Source organism: Rhopalosiphum padi, chromosome 3 (genome assembly GCF_020882245.1).
Source record: "Rhopalosiphum padi isolate XX-2018 chromosome 3, ASM2088224v1, whole genome shotgun sequence".
Classification (NCBI taxonomy): domain Eukaryota; kingdom Metazoa; phylum Arthropoda; class Insecta; order Hemiptera; family Aphididae; genus Rhopalosiphum; species Rhopalosiphum padi.
The window spans coordinates 27524896-27542790 of NC_083599.1; the positions used below are offsets into that span (position 1 = coordinate 27524896).

The following is a 17895-nucleotide window of genomic DNA, read 5'->3' on the forward strand; positions in this document are numbered from 1 at the left end:
CGTGCAGGTTTAGCTATATTATTTGCACAGATGTCTAAATAAATAGTTTCGGGGTACTTAAAAAAAATCAGTTTTGGCAAAAAGTTTACGAACAGCATATTATACCATTTTTTGGTTGTGAAAGGAAAATGGTAATTCTTACAACGAGGTGTATAACATAGCATTATGTTTGCTCAAAAACGTTATTTGAAATCGAGACAATCATAACAATAGAAATTGTTTGTTTAATATTTTAATCTTTTTTTTTCTTTTCATAATATTATATCGAAACTACAGGACAGCGAGTGGAGAGTTATTTATACACGAATTATCTGGTAGGAGGGTGGGATACCCGATCACAATTTAATTTATAATCATTGATTATCATCTATAGAGTATTATAAAGGACAGTGAACATAATAATTCTTTGTTATTATTGAATCGTCTCTTGACAAAACGTAATGGTAATTGATGAATTTTCCTAAAAAAATTTTCCCAACATTTTGTAAACATAAAAACTTGTTAGATTTTAAATATATACTGCTGATAATCGTTTAAAATATAAAATATTGACATGTCTAAAATATAATATTATAACTCACCTTTTTATAAGACTTTGTGGATTGTTGTAGGTTGGAATTTAATTCATTAGTATCTGAAACAAAAACGGTCATGGTTCAGTATAAACATTAAACATATAGGTAATGAAGTATTAAGTACCTATATATTATTATAATATATAATAATGTACATTTTACTCATTAATAAAAAAACTATTACAAAGTAATAATATAACTGTGTGTAAAAAAAAAAAAGTAATTTTAGATTTTGTTACATCCAACACGTTAAAATAAAAATGTGAAAATGTCACATGAATACTTTGATACGTGAACTGTTGTTAAAACGCGAAATATATATATAACGAGAACTAAAAATATACAAAACCTTTATAAATTAAATTTTCAAAATTACAAACCATTCATAATGTTTATAATAAAATATTTTCATTGAAATTAAACAGTTTCCATTAGCTATACTCAAGAAAGTACATAATATAATAAATTTTAAGTTTTCCCGTGCGTCAAAAACCTAAAAACATATAATAACGACATTTTATTGATTGACAATAGGTAGCGATTTTAATCCCGGAAAACATAATATCATTGATTAAAATAATATTTCAGGAGCAATGGCTGTTTGGTCTTTATATTTTTTTTACAAATGTGACACAGCAAAACTTTTTATGTTCGTTAAACAGTACACTGGTGTCTGGTACCTACCGTATACGTAATATTTTATTACATATTATATTGTATGTCAGGGCGTGCAAAAAAAAAAACTGTTGGATTTTAAAATTTTGAAACGTCAAAATATCGATCGAATTAACTTTTTGTTGTATTTAAAAGATTCTGTAACAAATCCAGTTTATGTATGGAACATAATATCACCCATATGGTGGCCATCTATATAAATACACTTGGTTAGGCATTTTCTTGAATGCTCGTGTAGTCATCTCGTGTAAAATGTCACAATGACTGATTGCTGGTTTAAAAAAAAATATCTTACTACTGTGAACACGTACAGTGTATATTGGACCAGACATAATGACAACTGAAACTGAATTGGTCAACCGATACAACGGAAACGGTGCTAGACCTGAGCACCTGATTCTCTACCTCTCCATATTAATCGACGAGTAACACCTGATCTAAATCCATTTGTTTATTATGGGACACCCTGGGATATGTAGGTTAAATTATATAAATATATTAAACTTGGAGACTTAGTAGCGAGGGTCAGTACGTAAATAGGTGCCTAGAAATGCGAAATTATGTAGGAAAATATTTATTATTAATCACCTGCTATGTACATATTACTCATCGTTAGTATATTTTACTTTTTTTTTTTAATCTGGTCAAGAGTCGGGTATCAAAAATAAATACTGTGCCTCAAAATATTCAATAATTGGCATTACCACTGTTAACTATCACTGACGTCTTGAGGCAATCATATTCGGTGCCTTTATTCAACACGGAATTTGATATGATTTATAAAGGGAAGCTCAGATTATATACATACATTTATCTAACATATTTTCACCTTTTCACCCTCCTTTTAGTGGATCCCTACGATTGGTATATGCTCAAGCGGATCACCGATGAGCAATATATCGCATGGTCAAATGTAAAAAGAGCTAAGCTGCCATGTATAATATATATTTCTGTTTGGATTATTATATATATTATAATCCAAGCAGAAAAGTCAATTGCGGTTTACGCGGTTTTTGGTGAGACTGTAATATGTGCCCGTATAATAATATAACGATGAGTTGATGTATTCGATTTAAGATTTTTATCAAAAATCAGACACCAATGTTCTTGTGGTGATGTTTTTTTTTTATATACTGGTTAACGAGTGGCCACATAATATTACTGTCGAAACTACTCCCCGGACGATCCGAATCGGTACACTTTATTCGAGACACTTTTTTTAAACTTTTCTTAAAAACCACAAAGCACAGTAGCAAGAATCGACTCGTTGACTTTATCATGGTTTTCATCATCATAATAATAAAAATTATAATGGCAGTTAGAAATTTAGTTTATTTTATCACCATCGTGTGTAGTGTTAAATTCAAATGACGACGATTTAAATACTTATAAAAATAGTCACGGAATTCGGATGTTTTCAAATGACGCCGTTAACATCGACGAGAATACGAAACACGACAATAAAGCTGCTATAAAATGAACATTTTCCCTGCAGTGTATAATAACTGACTTTTTTAATTTCGAGTCTAAGAGACAAACGTGGTATAATATTTTACAGTGACGTAATTTGGCCATATTTGAGAGGAATGGGGTTGAAAGTTGAAACTGTGGTACATTTTATCTATTGGTTATTATTTATTATACTCTAAAAAAATGTTTTATAATTACATTTCTATATTTGAGATTTATCTCAAAACAACTATTGTGATAACTGAAAGGTATTTGTATTATAAATAAATATATGAATGTATAAATACAAGGAAAAAATAATTAAAAAATATTTGAATATATACCTACTGATATACTTATACATTATACGACGTAATGTGAATTCGGTTTTTTTAAAATTATTTCTATAAAATGTAGGTACTATAATGGCAATAAACAAGTACCTACATGCATGCAGTGTATTAAAAAAAAAAAAACAGTAATGGAAAGGATACGACATTACAAAGCTAATACATTGTCGTTACTCGTTAAAAATGTTAAATAAAGCTATTAGAAAAATATGAAATCTGTCGCCTTTATGAGAATAATATATGATTATTGCCTTTGACCACCGGCAGTCGATTACGTTTGACGTATTTGCAGACGACCGCGCAAATTTCGTTGAAGTATATCTTATCATACATCGTTATGGACGGACGTCAATACATTTTATACATATTATCGATACCCGTCAGTATAATAATATATTGTAATTGATTGAAAATCGTTTTACTCGAGGTAATAATATATTATAATCGCGTGTCTTGCGTACGTACGAAAATCATGTATACGGACAATTTACAATACCATACCAACATAATATAGAATATTACACATGATATAATATGAATTTCCGTGTACTGTATCATTATTATATGCATATTCGACTTTATCGTTTATATTGTTTTCCGTCACCGACGACGCATTATGATAATATAAAATACATACGATCGGGTCGCATGCGTATTGCGTTTGGCGGACGGCGGCGGGGCATAAAATAATATATATATATAGAAAGGGTTTTTGTTCGATGTCTTTTTCGAATATACGATGAGCCTGCAGTATAGAATATTATATGCGCAGAGCTATAAATCTATCGCATATTCGCAGATACCGATGCCGTATTATATATAAATGGGGTATTCACCCCTCAATTCTAGAGTTATTTAGTGACGTTCTGAGTATATGCATGTACTATATAGAATTTTTATTTTTTACCCCGACCAGAATTTCCGTCTCGTCGGTTCTATCAAAATACTATCTATACCTGCATGTATACTATACTATATTAAGTTTTGTATACACACAGAGTCATAAAAATAATATTATGACTGTAGCTGCAGCAAATATATATATATATAGATTATATATTATAATATAGTGCTCTAGCCTCTATAGTATCTCCCGTTACAGCGCCATACTTTTAAAGATAAACCCACTAATTTTATAGAAAAGTTTTAATGTTTTTAGAAATATATTTTTTTGTATAATTTTTTAATTGAAAAAAAAAATAATAACATTTGGACTAAAACGTATTAAGGTTTGTTTTAGATTAAATTTAATAATATTAAAAAAAGAAAACAAATTGAAGTATTTTTTTGATGCGTCTATTATTCAAGTAGGTACCTTTACATATTCCATGTATAATATGCATTGTATATGATATATCAACATGAATACTTATTGGTTATTCCATTTATCATAAACTCACAATACCATAACTGCTCTTCGCATTTACATTTTTTAGTCTGAATACCGTTCAAATTAAATAAACATAAAGCTATGCGAAAAGTCACTAAGCAAGACGTGTCCATTTAATAAATTAATTGAAGCTTTGCTCAACACTTAAATTGTATATTATTGAAGAATCTATACGTATACTATGTAGTATTAAATTACTGTCATTTTTAAACGGTTATGATAAAAACATTTGAAACATTTTAAAGTAATAAAATATCATAATACATCTTGAAAAAGCGTTTAATTAATACATTTGATTAGTAATAATGTACGTTACTGATTATGGTTAATCTTATTTGAATGGTTTTGCTAGATAACGAGAAAAGTGAAAAGCTATTTTCCCATAATTTGTACACGTGCTATAAACAGATTTTATCCTCTTAATGTTCATAATATTATAAATTATATCGTATACGAGTATTCGTCGATATATTAGGTTATACCGATATGATCGCGCGGGACTCGATATATGTGTACGACGGTCGTAGACGTTTTTCTATTCGTATTATTCGCATATTTAGTCGGGTTTATTTTCTAGAAATTTTTTTACAACCGAGTATAAAAACACCAAAACAACTTACACACTCATACCTTTAAAACATCCACTATTTTTCAGTAAGTATCATTGGACCTTCCCCGTTTCCGATAATTTATCGAATATTGCGGTGTTCGTGTTTTTATATGTATGAACCGATGTTTTCCGTTGGTTGTGTGTAAAAAAAAATAGCACTGGTGATGTATGTACTTCCATTAGCATTGACTTATATTCGTACGTAGTATGTGCATTGTACACCTTTACACCGCCCGCAATAGTTGTTCCATATAATACACATAAATAATAATCATTCAAATAACGACTGTAAAAAACTGTATATATAAACGTAGTATACAGTACAATATATACCTATAGAACAGAAATTCAACTTAACGATAAACCATTTATCAGTCTTTGTTGTTGCTGTTATTTTCAAAATGTATGCATATTTTTTAACACACCTATACATTTAGACGATTATTATTATTATATTATCCTCGATTTATTAAATTTACATTCAAGACAATATTAATTCGAATAACTGCAATGCAAAACTGCGAGCGTGTGTGTGGGTAATTATTTTAATGGTTCATGAATAATACTCGTTCAATCAAAAATTATTAACTTTATGGTGAATGTTTTTATTACAATATTTTGTTACACTGATTTTGAAAATTAAAATTAAAGCTGAATTTCGATTTGAAATAGGTGATATGAGCGTAACTATAAGTGTAACATTATATTCTATTAAATAGATTCAAATTCAAGTCAACAATCGTAGATAAATATTAAAATATTAATTGTCTGTAGAAAGTAAAAAATTATATCATTTATATCAATTATACAAATTTCAACGTCAACTCACGTGTATTAAATATATAAAATAAGTTAAATAAGTAATTACTGGTGCTAGAAGTTCGTTGTTTTTATAAATACAGTAGACGCCACTTATAAAACTCATGGATAAGGTTCAGTCGTTTATTAGACTCAAAATCGTTTGGAACGGTCCCGATATATCCAAATACATAACAAAAAATTCGGTTATAAAACTCAAATTTCATAAAAAAATGGTAGAAAATAAACATGTTTGGTTACTGTTGTTGTGAAGATGTTAGAAAAAATAATGTTTAAAATATTAAGTTTTGATGAGAGATCAAAAAGCTTGACCATTTACACTCAATTTAGTAAAAAGAAAAGTGTGGTGAACTGAAATCATTCAATATTGTCGTTATATATATAAAATATATAATATTTTTATCTCATGTTTAAATTCTATTTTATTTTCAGTTTTCTGAGAATTTCAATGTAAAAAAATCAAATTTCAAACGATGTAGTTAATCGGTACTTATAACTTATAAGTATTAAAGTTTTATGAGCGGAGTGGTTTGGCACCCCAATTTTTATTTTATATTCTACTTATTTTAAGTTTAAGTACTTATAAAAAATTAAATTTTCATTTGAAATTAAATTTTATATATTTAAATTCTCAGAAAGATAGTTGGTTTCAGAATATAAAATTGATATACTTAGGTGCAGTTAAATCATAAAAATTAAAAATATTATTTAGATAAAATATTGTAAGAACAATTATTTTTTTTAAATATTATTTTGTTTTGTAGTAGCTTTGTCGTGCAAAAAGATATGCAAAATCAATATTTTTAAAATCATTTATACTTTCTAAGACAATGAATGTTGACGATGAGCAACAAAATAATTATCCAGCTATTTATGATGTATATTAAAGTTTCACTTTGTGAAGTTTTATCGTCAACTCGAAATTGCGCACATCCACTAGTTATAATTATTATTTATAAAGCGTAAAAAATGATCATAATATATAGTAGATACAATATTCTAGTACATTACATCGTATCTCTCTGTCACGCGCGGTATTCAGTATTGTTGTAAATATTTTTTATTTGACATAATTAAATTTAAATTTAGCGTTTGATTACGAGAACATGCAAAGTTTATTATTATTGGTTTTGATCAATTCGTTCATATCATAGTAAAAATATAATTATTACGAACCTAAGTTTTTTTTTAACTTTAATTAGATTTATGATCTGTTGTATTATTAAAATTATATTATTTAAATCGAGTGACTACGAATTTAAATGCTTTGTTTTAATATGATCGAGAGGCGATGCATTCAAATTAAGTGATGAAAAAAAATCTTTTTGGTTGACACCCGAATCGCGTATTTAGATTTTTTATTACAAAGCTGAGTTGCCGAGTTGCATATTTTTCGTGACAGGTTCGAATTGTACGCGTTAAAGTTTGAACAAACGACCGGTTTTTGCCGACCTGCACATGTGCGAGACCCTTTTCGACCAAAATCGCATCCTCGCCTTTTCGGTTAAACCCAAAAGTTTAATATTTAAACTTATTTTTCCATATTTATAACATGAACTAAATATTAAAGTTTTTGATTTGACCAAAAAAATGAATCAGATGAAAATAATGGTATAATTTTGGTCGGAAACGATTATGCCACTGCACTTAACATATTTTAGTTATTAAAAATAAAGTTATATAGTAAATTCTATGATTGGTTTTCTCAATGGTAATAAATGTTAATTAAATATGATTATAATTTTACAAGTATGTATACCTGATGATATGTAAAAGTTGGCATCTCTTCAGTTATTTAAATTAGTTTTTTTTTCAATTTTTGAAAATTTTGAAACGCAATTTCTTATCAAATGTATTGTAATGTTTATAACATACTATTATCTGTATATCTACTTGTGTTAGTTTTAATTTTAAATTGTTTAATATTTTCACATCTGATAATATTTTTACTGAGTATTAAATACTTTGTTCTTATTTTACTCCCAATAATTCTGAAATACTTTATCAATAAAAACCATAAACTAATTATTGGATTGACATAAAAATAATAGCATCTAAAAAATGTTTGAATAAAATACAACCGAGGATATATTCTAATTGTAGTAGAAATGTTTAATCCTCAAATTTAATATAAGTAGAAACCAGATTTAATCGTTGGTGTTTTTAAGATTTTCTAATGGTTATATTTATTTTAACAATTTAACTACTCGTTTGAAATTCGATTTAATATTTATATTTAAATTCCGGGAAAAATAATTTGCTTCGGAATAAACTAAAAATGTTATCCAAAAAAATAAAATATTTAAGAAATATAATAACGATAAAAAAGTAAGAATAAATATATATTATTTAAAGATTTTAAATAATGTATAAAAAAACTTTCTAAAACATTACAACTGTTTGAAAAAGTAAGCGTTTACATTTAATAGATTCAGATTCACCTATTATTTATGTATATAAAAGTTACACTTTCCAAAGTTTCGTCATCAATTCGAAATTACGTACAGCCATTGATTATAATTAGTATTTATGATCAATAGTACACAAACGGTGTAGCGTATAAAAAATTACCATAATATTACGGAAGATAAAACACATATTGTAGTGCACCCCTCTGCAACACATCACTGCAATAGTTCCTAAACTACGTGTTGTGAGTTTAAAATTATGTTTCTTAACATGCGACAAAAATTTTTTCTGACATTTATTTTATAATATTTTTGTTTGAGTATTAAGGTGTTTGAATTATGATAAACGAATATTTTACAGTCTATAGGAATAGTGTAACGAACGACTTGATTTTTTTTTTAATCGTAATAACAAATTATACAAATTTTTCATCAAACGTATAAAAATAGTACTTCAATACTACACATTGAATTGCTATCTATTTAGTTTTAATTTGTATGGGTTCTGAATGTTCTGATCGTGAGTAAACCTTAGTTTAGCGTTATTAAATAAATATATATAATATAAACCGACTAACTATACCTATATTTTATATTTTAACAAAATTGTTCATGCGTTGTGTGCATGACACGGTGGTATGATTCAAACGTTTTTAATATATTTTTTTAATTTGTTCAAATAGTAAATATGATTATATTGTTCAACGTTTTTTGAATTGAAATATAATGTAATTCAAATCGGAGTTTTATTTTTATTATTTACATAAAATATAATTTAATTTTAAATCACTGTTTATTGGAAATATCTTAAACTAATATGAACGTTGTAATTGCAAATAAATAAAGATATTAGTTTAATATTAGCTATTATTCTATTAAATACCTAATAATCATTTAATAAATTAAAACAAAATCTATAATAATTTAATATTATACAGAAAGTTCATAATGGAATATTTATATTTTTGATATTGTATAATATTATGGTTCTATTTTTTACGTTGTAAATACCGTTATAGATGAAAATTATCACCCTAAGATTTTGTATAGTTAGTTTTTTTATTTAATTTAGTAAATATTGCAGGTTTATGAACTACTAAAGATATAATCACTAAAAAAAACTGATCTAAAAAATGTTAGAACGGTGTGTATTTTTTTTGCATCTATTTCTCGAAAAAGTAATCAGTTCTTAGTACAAAATTGGTTACATTTCATATAATTTAATAATTATTGCTTTTGTCGTTTAATTATAGCTCGATGTTATGAGGATGATATCAAACAAAAAGGGTTTTACATTTTTCTTTCTTCTTTTCTTGTTATTTTTGTTATTCAAGCTTGTTAAGCAGAAAAACAAGGTTTTTTATTTAATTAGTTTTACCTTTATATTCTTTAGTCATATATTACTATACCAATTTGAGTGTATAAAATTGGAATTTTATCGAATGAGATCCATGAGCGCCTACAAAAGGATGTTCGGATATATCCATTATCCATTATCTTAGTTTATAATTAAAAAAATAAATACAAAGATGCTGTTAAATGTTAATATAAATTATGATCTCGGGATTAGGTATCATCGTAAGAAAGTAATTTTAGGTTTTGATATATATTTTTTTTTTAGTTTATTACGGATTTTTAGAGATTTCATTGTTTTAGTTAGCTGTTCATTGTAAAAGCCACGATGATTGTATATTCAAATATATTTTTAGATTCTGAGTGAAGCGATAACTGACGTATTGATTTAAACTTAAATATATTTTTTGATATTGAACCAATTTTTTATTTTTTTTTTGGTGAGTTAAACGTAAAAATATCTCAATATTTTTATGTATTGTGGAGGAAAAAACAAACATTTTTACCAAAAATCTTATTTTATTTATTTTAAAAACAAATACCTATAGATCAATAAAGAATATACTAAGTGTTAATAACACCATTCACTACACATATTAAAATGTTCAATATATTTTGTTTTTTTTAGCTAAATTATACAGATCTGTGAAATTGTTTATACAATTTTTTTCAATGATTGTCAATTATAATTGTTTTACTTAGTGAAACTTAAAAATTTAATACAAGATTCCTCTTAGCCTGTTATTGTTGGAACAAAATAAACGAACGTAAATCCACAATATTTTTTTATGAAGTTAGAGTTTGACAACATTTGATACTTTCGAGTATACAATTACAATTCCTTATTAAAATTCTTATTTTGTTGTGTTGTGTTTTAAAACGAACAACTGTAAATATTTGAAATTTTTACTATATTTTTATTTTATAATTGTTACATACATATAGTATGATTTTCAAAATATTAAACATTTTTTTTTTAGATATTTATAGATATTTTTAATTAAGTATTTTTCTGCTAATGTTCATAAAAAAATGTTTACTTTGTCAAAAAGTTGGTATAAATGCAATACAAAGTTCTTCATATGAATTTTTTTCTACAAAATACAAATGCATATTTTTTTTATATAGACATTTTCCTAAAATCTAACTAAACTAGATATTAAATAAAGAAAAATAATTTTAATAATTTTGTTTTAATTAAACATTTTTATTATGATTCATTAATATATACACAATAATATAAACATTTAAATTAATTTTAAACTATCGCCTACTACTCTATGAATCTATTCACACTGTTTTATGGTAAGTTAGCATTCAAAAGTTATTAATAATAATATACGATTTAAATAATATAATAATATACTACTAGCAATACTAGCTGTTACTGATTGGATTAAAATTAATCTCTCTTTCTAACTTTTTAATTTAACTTCAGTTTAAACGTATAATAATTCAAATACAACAATATTATAATGATTAATCTTATTCTTTTTCAATCCTTAGTTCTAAATATATTTTTCACGTATTCGTTCAAAAAACTGGAAGCACATTCAACGAATGCTTAAAAGCCGACGTAATTCAATATCGTTTAAAATGGTATTTGACATTACATAATCTGTGCTTTTATTAAAACTATGAACTGAATTAATAAAGAAAATTGTTTTTGCAAATCATAAAAAGTTTAACTATTGTAACCGTGTTCATAAGTATAAGATTTTGTTTTTGTTTTTCTTCTTATATAATATGTGTATTGTGCGTGTATGTAAACAAACATATATTACTACAGTAATATAATATGTAACTGAGGGCAACCATTCAAATGAACAAAAAAATATTTGATATTCGGGAGCCAAAACTAATCTTACGAGTGAGCCCCCTCCTATATAGTAATCTATAGGGTTTATAGTAATTAAATACGTAAACAATAAACATCCTCCAAGTCTCAATTATTAAGAAATATATTATTGATATAAATGTCATTGAAAACGGTCTAGTAGTTTTTTTTTTAGTAAAGAAACATTAATTATTGTATATTATCAAGTGTAGATTATAATAATTAAATATTAATAAATGGAATACTTTGGTAAGAAGTTAATTAAACCTACCGTATTACGAATAGTAAAATAAATTACTAGGTATATAATAATCATAAAAATATATTTCATAAAATATACTTAGTAATACACGCTGACAGACCGTGTTGGCTTAGAATCGTTCTTCGTATTATAGTATGATTTATAATTGCGGAATTCAAATTTACACATTCATTACGGCGACTTATTCAATTACGAGATACACTTGTCATCTACAACTGTACAGCAGATCGGTAACCTATTTATCCCTTTTTTATTTGAATATAATATAAGGACATAATAAACAGTACTTGTGTATAAAATATCGCAAGGTTACAGTAAGTAGGACGAACGACTTTCAAAATTACCTTTTGACTGCAGTATATTGTATTCGTGTCGAATAACATTATAAGTATTTTCTTATTTCAAGCAAGCGAACGTTTCTACGATGTAGCTGATATCAAGTGTATATAATAGTATAATACCGTGTCAAATACCGTCGGAAAAAAAGCCCGTAGGTACTGATAATGGAATAGAATTGGATTAGTGGTTCGCCGCAGTTCAAAGGCTAAGCTCGCTGCTGTAATGCTGTATTATACCAGCATAAACTATATACGCGAGATCTTCCTCAGCTGGCTTTTCCCGTGCGATTTTCATATTGCTGTTTGCCAGTGCGGCCCATTACTATTTCACTGGCTATATATATATATACTAATGGAACACCATTAAAACAACCGGGTGAAGTATTATATGAAATATATGTTCTGGGCTCGGGATTATGACCCACGCGAACAAAAGAAAACCGTTGAAAACATCTCTGAAAAACCAACTATATATGCCAACCGTATACCGACCTGTTTATCGTCTGCTCCGCCAATGCTGATAACGATAAACGCGGTTCGTATAATAAAAATATAAAAAATAAATAAAAATATATTCTTTTTTCCGAGTATCCCGTTAATATAAATACGTACGTTCGATGCGTAAAAGTTCGTCGAATACGACGCGTCTCTCCAAATATATTGTAATTTATATCCTGAGTTTAGGACTTGGGTGCCTGTATCAATTTTCATGTTTTGTAATGTGCTTATATATTATAGGTATTTATATTCAAAATGCATATACGAGAACATAGAAATAACTAAAACATTTTTTATTATTTTTTTTAATAAAAGCATTCCACGAGAGTAAAAAATAAATCATTATAGTTTAAACTTTATTTTTTAACCTGTCAAAGAAAAAAAATAAAGTATTATTATTTGTATACGATTTATGTAGAATAGATTTTCTATTCTTTAGAGTTTGTCCACTACGCAAAATGATTGTAAACAAAATAAAAAACACTAAGGCAAAAATGTATTTAAAAAATGTAGGTAAGTGGGTACCGCTCTGCTGTACATTAGGTGTCGAGTGGGTAACTATTATAGTTCTACGATATATAATTGTATACGATAATCGATTCTAAGCGGAAACCGTCAGGTTAGGTTAGGCCAGCCTAATTACCAAGTGATATGTTTTTCTTTGATATAGGTAGTTATTAAAGTCATTTATTTTACTTTAAGTATTACTGTAGTAGATAGATACAATTTTTTCAAAAATATTACATTTATTATATTATTATAACAATATACATTTATACATATTATATCAACTTATAATTTATATAACAAAAAAATATAATATTATCTTTCTGTAAATACCGTAAAACAGTAAAAATAGATTTATAGTACCTGTAAATAGATAATATTTTAAAATAAATCAAAAATGTTATTGCGTATAATACAATTTATAATAATATAATATACATAACAATTTAAGTTTCTACGAATAATGTTTATAAATTATAGCAAAAATCATAGATAATTTTTTTTTCGTTGGAAAATTATGGTAATTGTATGTTATATTGTGATATTTATTTCTTCTATATATCGGTATAGCATTATATGTTATTATATATATATTATATTAGTTGACCTCCGGCGTTGTTGGTGAAAAATTAAGTAACGACAGTGGATTTTATTACCCCGTATTAAACTCCGTTAAATAGGTTAAGCGAAGCTAGTTTCAGTATACTTCAGTAATGTTAAGTATATTTTCCAGCCAAAAATAGTTTTATCTTTTTGAAAAATGAATAGACTAATAGTTACTTTTATTTTCATTTTTACAAACCATTATTAATACCAAAAATTTTACACTATATTTATCTACGCCATTTTATCTAGCTATACAGTTTTCTTTTGATTTCGACATGTCAATAGAAACGTTGAAGAATTACAATAAAACAATGAATATCTAACGCATCAGTAAATAAGACTTATATTTAATGTATATTGTAATACCTTGGGAGGATGCAAAGTTTATTATTATATTTGTTCGATTTGTTTAAACGATGAAAATATCATAATACTGTTCTACGTTTACTGTCTTGAATTAGTGTGAATTATTATAGACCAAGATATATGTTTTTATTTAATCTTATAAAAAATATATAGATTTTTATTAAAATAATAACATCAAACATGTCAAATAATGGAATATAAAATATAATATAATAATAATAATAATAATAATAATAATAATAAAACTAATAGTGCAGGATTTGAATATATTATTATATTATAACAATAAAGTTAACCGATCGCGCTGAAATATGGATTATTAAAATCTGAGGTATACAAAATAATATACAGCATGGAATATTAAATTTTCATTATAGAGCTATAAGAAGAGTGAGGAGAGAATAATAAATGAACCTAACCTAACTCAGACAGAATTTTGATAATATGTAGTCAGTAGAATCGATAGAAGAATAAAATAGTTTGAGCTGAGTAGGATAAGTGTTGTCATAGCTAGATATTTTATTTTAGAACCGTGTTAGTGTTGATTGAGGTGCTTGTTAATCCAGAGTTTGGATTTGAATAACCTTTTGAGTTGGCTGTGTGATCTTCAGCATAAAGAGCACATTTTGAAGTATTGTTGTAATCATTTTTACATTCATCTGAATGGTGATCACTGATCATTGTTACATTTCTATAATATTGCCACACCACAATATCATATTTATTGATTAATCAGTATCAGCATTTACTTATATCAGAAATGACGGTGATACATATACGTTATGGTTTTAAATCTTCAGCCACTACACTCTACAATGTCTCTTTTAAATCAGAAACTACGAATTAACCGTTTTCGTTTTGCTATAATCGAAAGGAGATTATATTACATTTGAGGCTTATTACGTTTAAACATTTAAATGTCAAAGACCATAAACTAATTTGTTTCAAAGCAAAAATGGTAACGTCTAAAAAAAGAGTTGTTTACAATCGGAAACACTTTTGAGTATTTTTAGAAACAAACACAATGTTATAATATAATTGTACCTGTTAGTAACCTTGCAGCAAGCTCACAATATAGTAGTTATACATATATAATATATAGACTTTACACTTGTGCCGTTACCGCACTGCTATACCCCAAGTTGCAACTATCGAGTAATAAAATTCAAGGCATGTGCCAAAACGATTTCAATTGTGCGTCGTTATAAACAGGCGTTTTCAAGGAAACCGATTTTCGTTTCTTGTCACTCGTAAAGCTTATGACAATAATAATAAAAAAAAATCTACATCATACATACACATAATATATTATGTATAATGTATATATATAATAGTTGGCACATTTTTGACCTCTACCAAATGTCTTATCTTGATTTTTTTTTTAAAACAACACAACACACCACTCGCGATCGTATCACGTAGGCCAAAGTGCGACATGATGGCGTTAGGTGTTGGTTGATACAAGCGGTGAATTCCCGATGATACAATATATTATATTTACAAAAACGATTATGGAATGTGAAACAATCGAGACACAAGCAACAAGAATAAAAATAAAATACGCCTACTGGATTTCTGTTAAATAAGTTAAAAAAATAACAAAATATACTGTTGTATATAGGTGTATTATGCATAATTACTTGTAAAAAAAATATATTATTATTAATTAAAATATTATCGGGTGATTGAATCCTTAATAAAACAATCGCTATGGCAAGTTTTTGCGAGCTAAAATACACATATTAATTGTATTGTTAGTAATAAAAATAGTACTTGGTATACAACTTTATTATTATTTTTTTTTTTTAACAGAACAATTAATTGTTTTCATTGTTTTAGATTCTGAGTCTGAATGTATTGATTTACGACGATGTAATCTTTAACATTCTGCAATTTAGACTAGTATAAGCAGTAAAAAATCTATGATTTTCAGTCGGTGAGAAGGTAAAAAATAAGAAGTTCCCAGTATTTATCTTAATAATCGAGAAGAAGCAAAATATAATAATAACTTTTAGTTTTGTTTTATGAACATCAGTTATTATAATAATTACTTCTCTTATTTCAAAATCATGAATCGTTTGACAATGGGTCGGAAAATTTTGTTTGAAATATTTCCAACAAAAAACTTGCAAAATGTATCTTTCTTCTTCGATGTACGATATTATTAAATCTAAGATTAAATTAAATAATTCAGTAGATCGTCAGTTCTTGGATTATACAGGAGCAATGTAAGTTGGACAGCTAATCTAACAAATAACTGAAATAACATAAATCGAACAGGAAGTACAACATAAGCCACACAATTTTTAACAAAAGTTGAAAACGATTTAAAAACTGTGTTTTCTCACAAATATATTGGGTGGTTATTCAACTTCAGTGTGAATGTTAGAATTACAAAAAAACGCATAATTATTATATAATTTAATGTTTAATTTTATTAAATTAATTTATATCTTCGGTAAAATTAGTAAAATTTTACTATTAATTCTAATTAAATACCATAATTTATATTTCAAAGACTGTACCTATTCATCGATACATTATGTAAATATTTCTTAAAATTGTCTCCTACCACACGTTCTTCGAGCTTTTCCGACATTTCACTATGATAAATATAAATCTATATAAGAACAACGGCTAAATCAATACTTACTTTTATAACATAGTTCTTTCCGAGTCTGCGAAAATTACAGAGAAATTTTAAAGTAATGGATGAGTAGATTTGGGTAAATGAGCTAAAGTTAAATTATCTATACTTATGTGTTATAATTGATGTTTACTAAACTGCACTCTGGGCATAATCTGGATAGAAAAGGATAATCGAATTTAAATCGTTTCAATAATTACCTATTTAAAATCTATATATTACCAAATAATGCAATGATGTCAATGATATTCCAAATTGATCGACACATGCATTGCCAGCTAAAATGAATATTTATAATTATTATGGACTTGAGTAAAATTATAATAATACTTGTTTTTAACCAGAGTGAAATTCGAAGAGCTCAGTTCAGGTAAGAAGTTCAATTCTACAATCCCATTTGCATATTTTATAACTGCGCTGTTAAAATACTTGTTGAAATTCGGTGAAATCTGATCTTATACAGGTAATAATATTAGGTATTAAGATTATTTTGAGATAGTAGAAGGCGGACGAGGGAATAATAAGTCTTTCAAATGTCGATTAAATTTAATTTGTAATAGTTGATTTAATATTGTTTTAATTTGTAAATATAATAATACAGGATAATTCATCAAGCATGCTCACCAACCACCATTTTTTTTTTTAATAATTAATTTATCCCAATGCTAGTTTTTAAAATTTTTAAGAAATTATACTAAAGGACCATATTTTCAGACATTTGCATTATTTAATGAGTGTTTTATGGCAAAACAAACTTTTTTTTTCTGTAAACTATGAATCAGATGAGATGTATCTAAATAAAAATTCTAACGAGTAATTTCTGAGTGATTAAAATTTGCATGATAAGGATATTACTAGATTAATCCTTAAAAACGGTTTCAAAAAACTATAAAACAGATTAATATATAATTTGATAAGACTAATAATTAAGCTAATAATTATGTTTATACAAATTTCATAAAATATACAATGTTGATAGATTAATATCGATTATTATAATATTCATATAATCATAGCCTCCATATTTTATAAACCTTTTATCCATAATACATAAAGTTAAATAACTCAAAAACTACTAGTCCAAATTTTACGATTTGTATTCATAGGACAGGATAAAAATAGCCTTTTATGAAATACGAGTATAATGTTATTATATAGATACGGTTTTTTACACTAGTTTAGCTTGTACTACGACCACTCTATCA

The 17895-nt window shown here is 26.4% G+C and overlaps 1 protein-coding gene across 1 annotated transcript in view; it reads right to left on the bottom strand.

Annotated features, from left to right (window-relative positions):
• The window catches only part of LOC132927413 (uncharacterized), a 389955-nt gene that overhangs the window by 39729 nt on the left and 332331 nt on the right, over positions 1–17895 (bottom strand). Inside the window, exon 4 of the mRNA XM_060991934.1 lies at positions 582–634. Within this exon, the coding sequence (XP_060847917.1) occupies positions 582–634 (53 nt within the window). The remainder of the gene's footprint in view (positions 1–581; positions 635–17895) is intronic.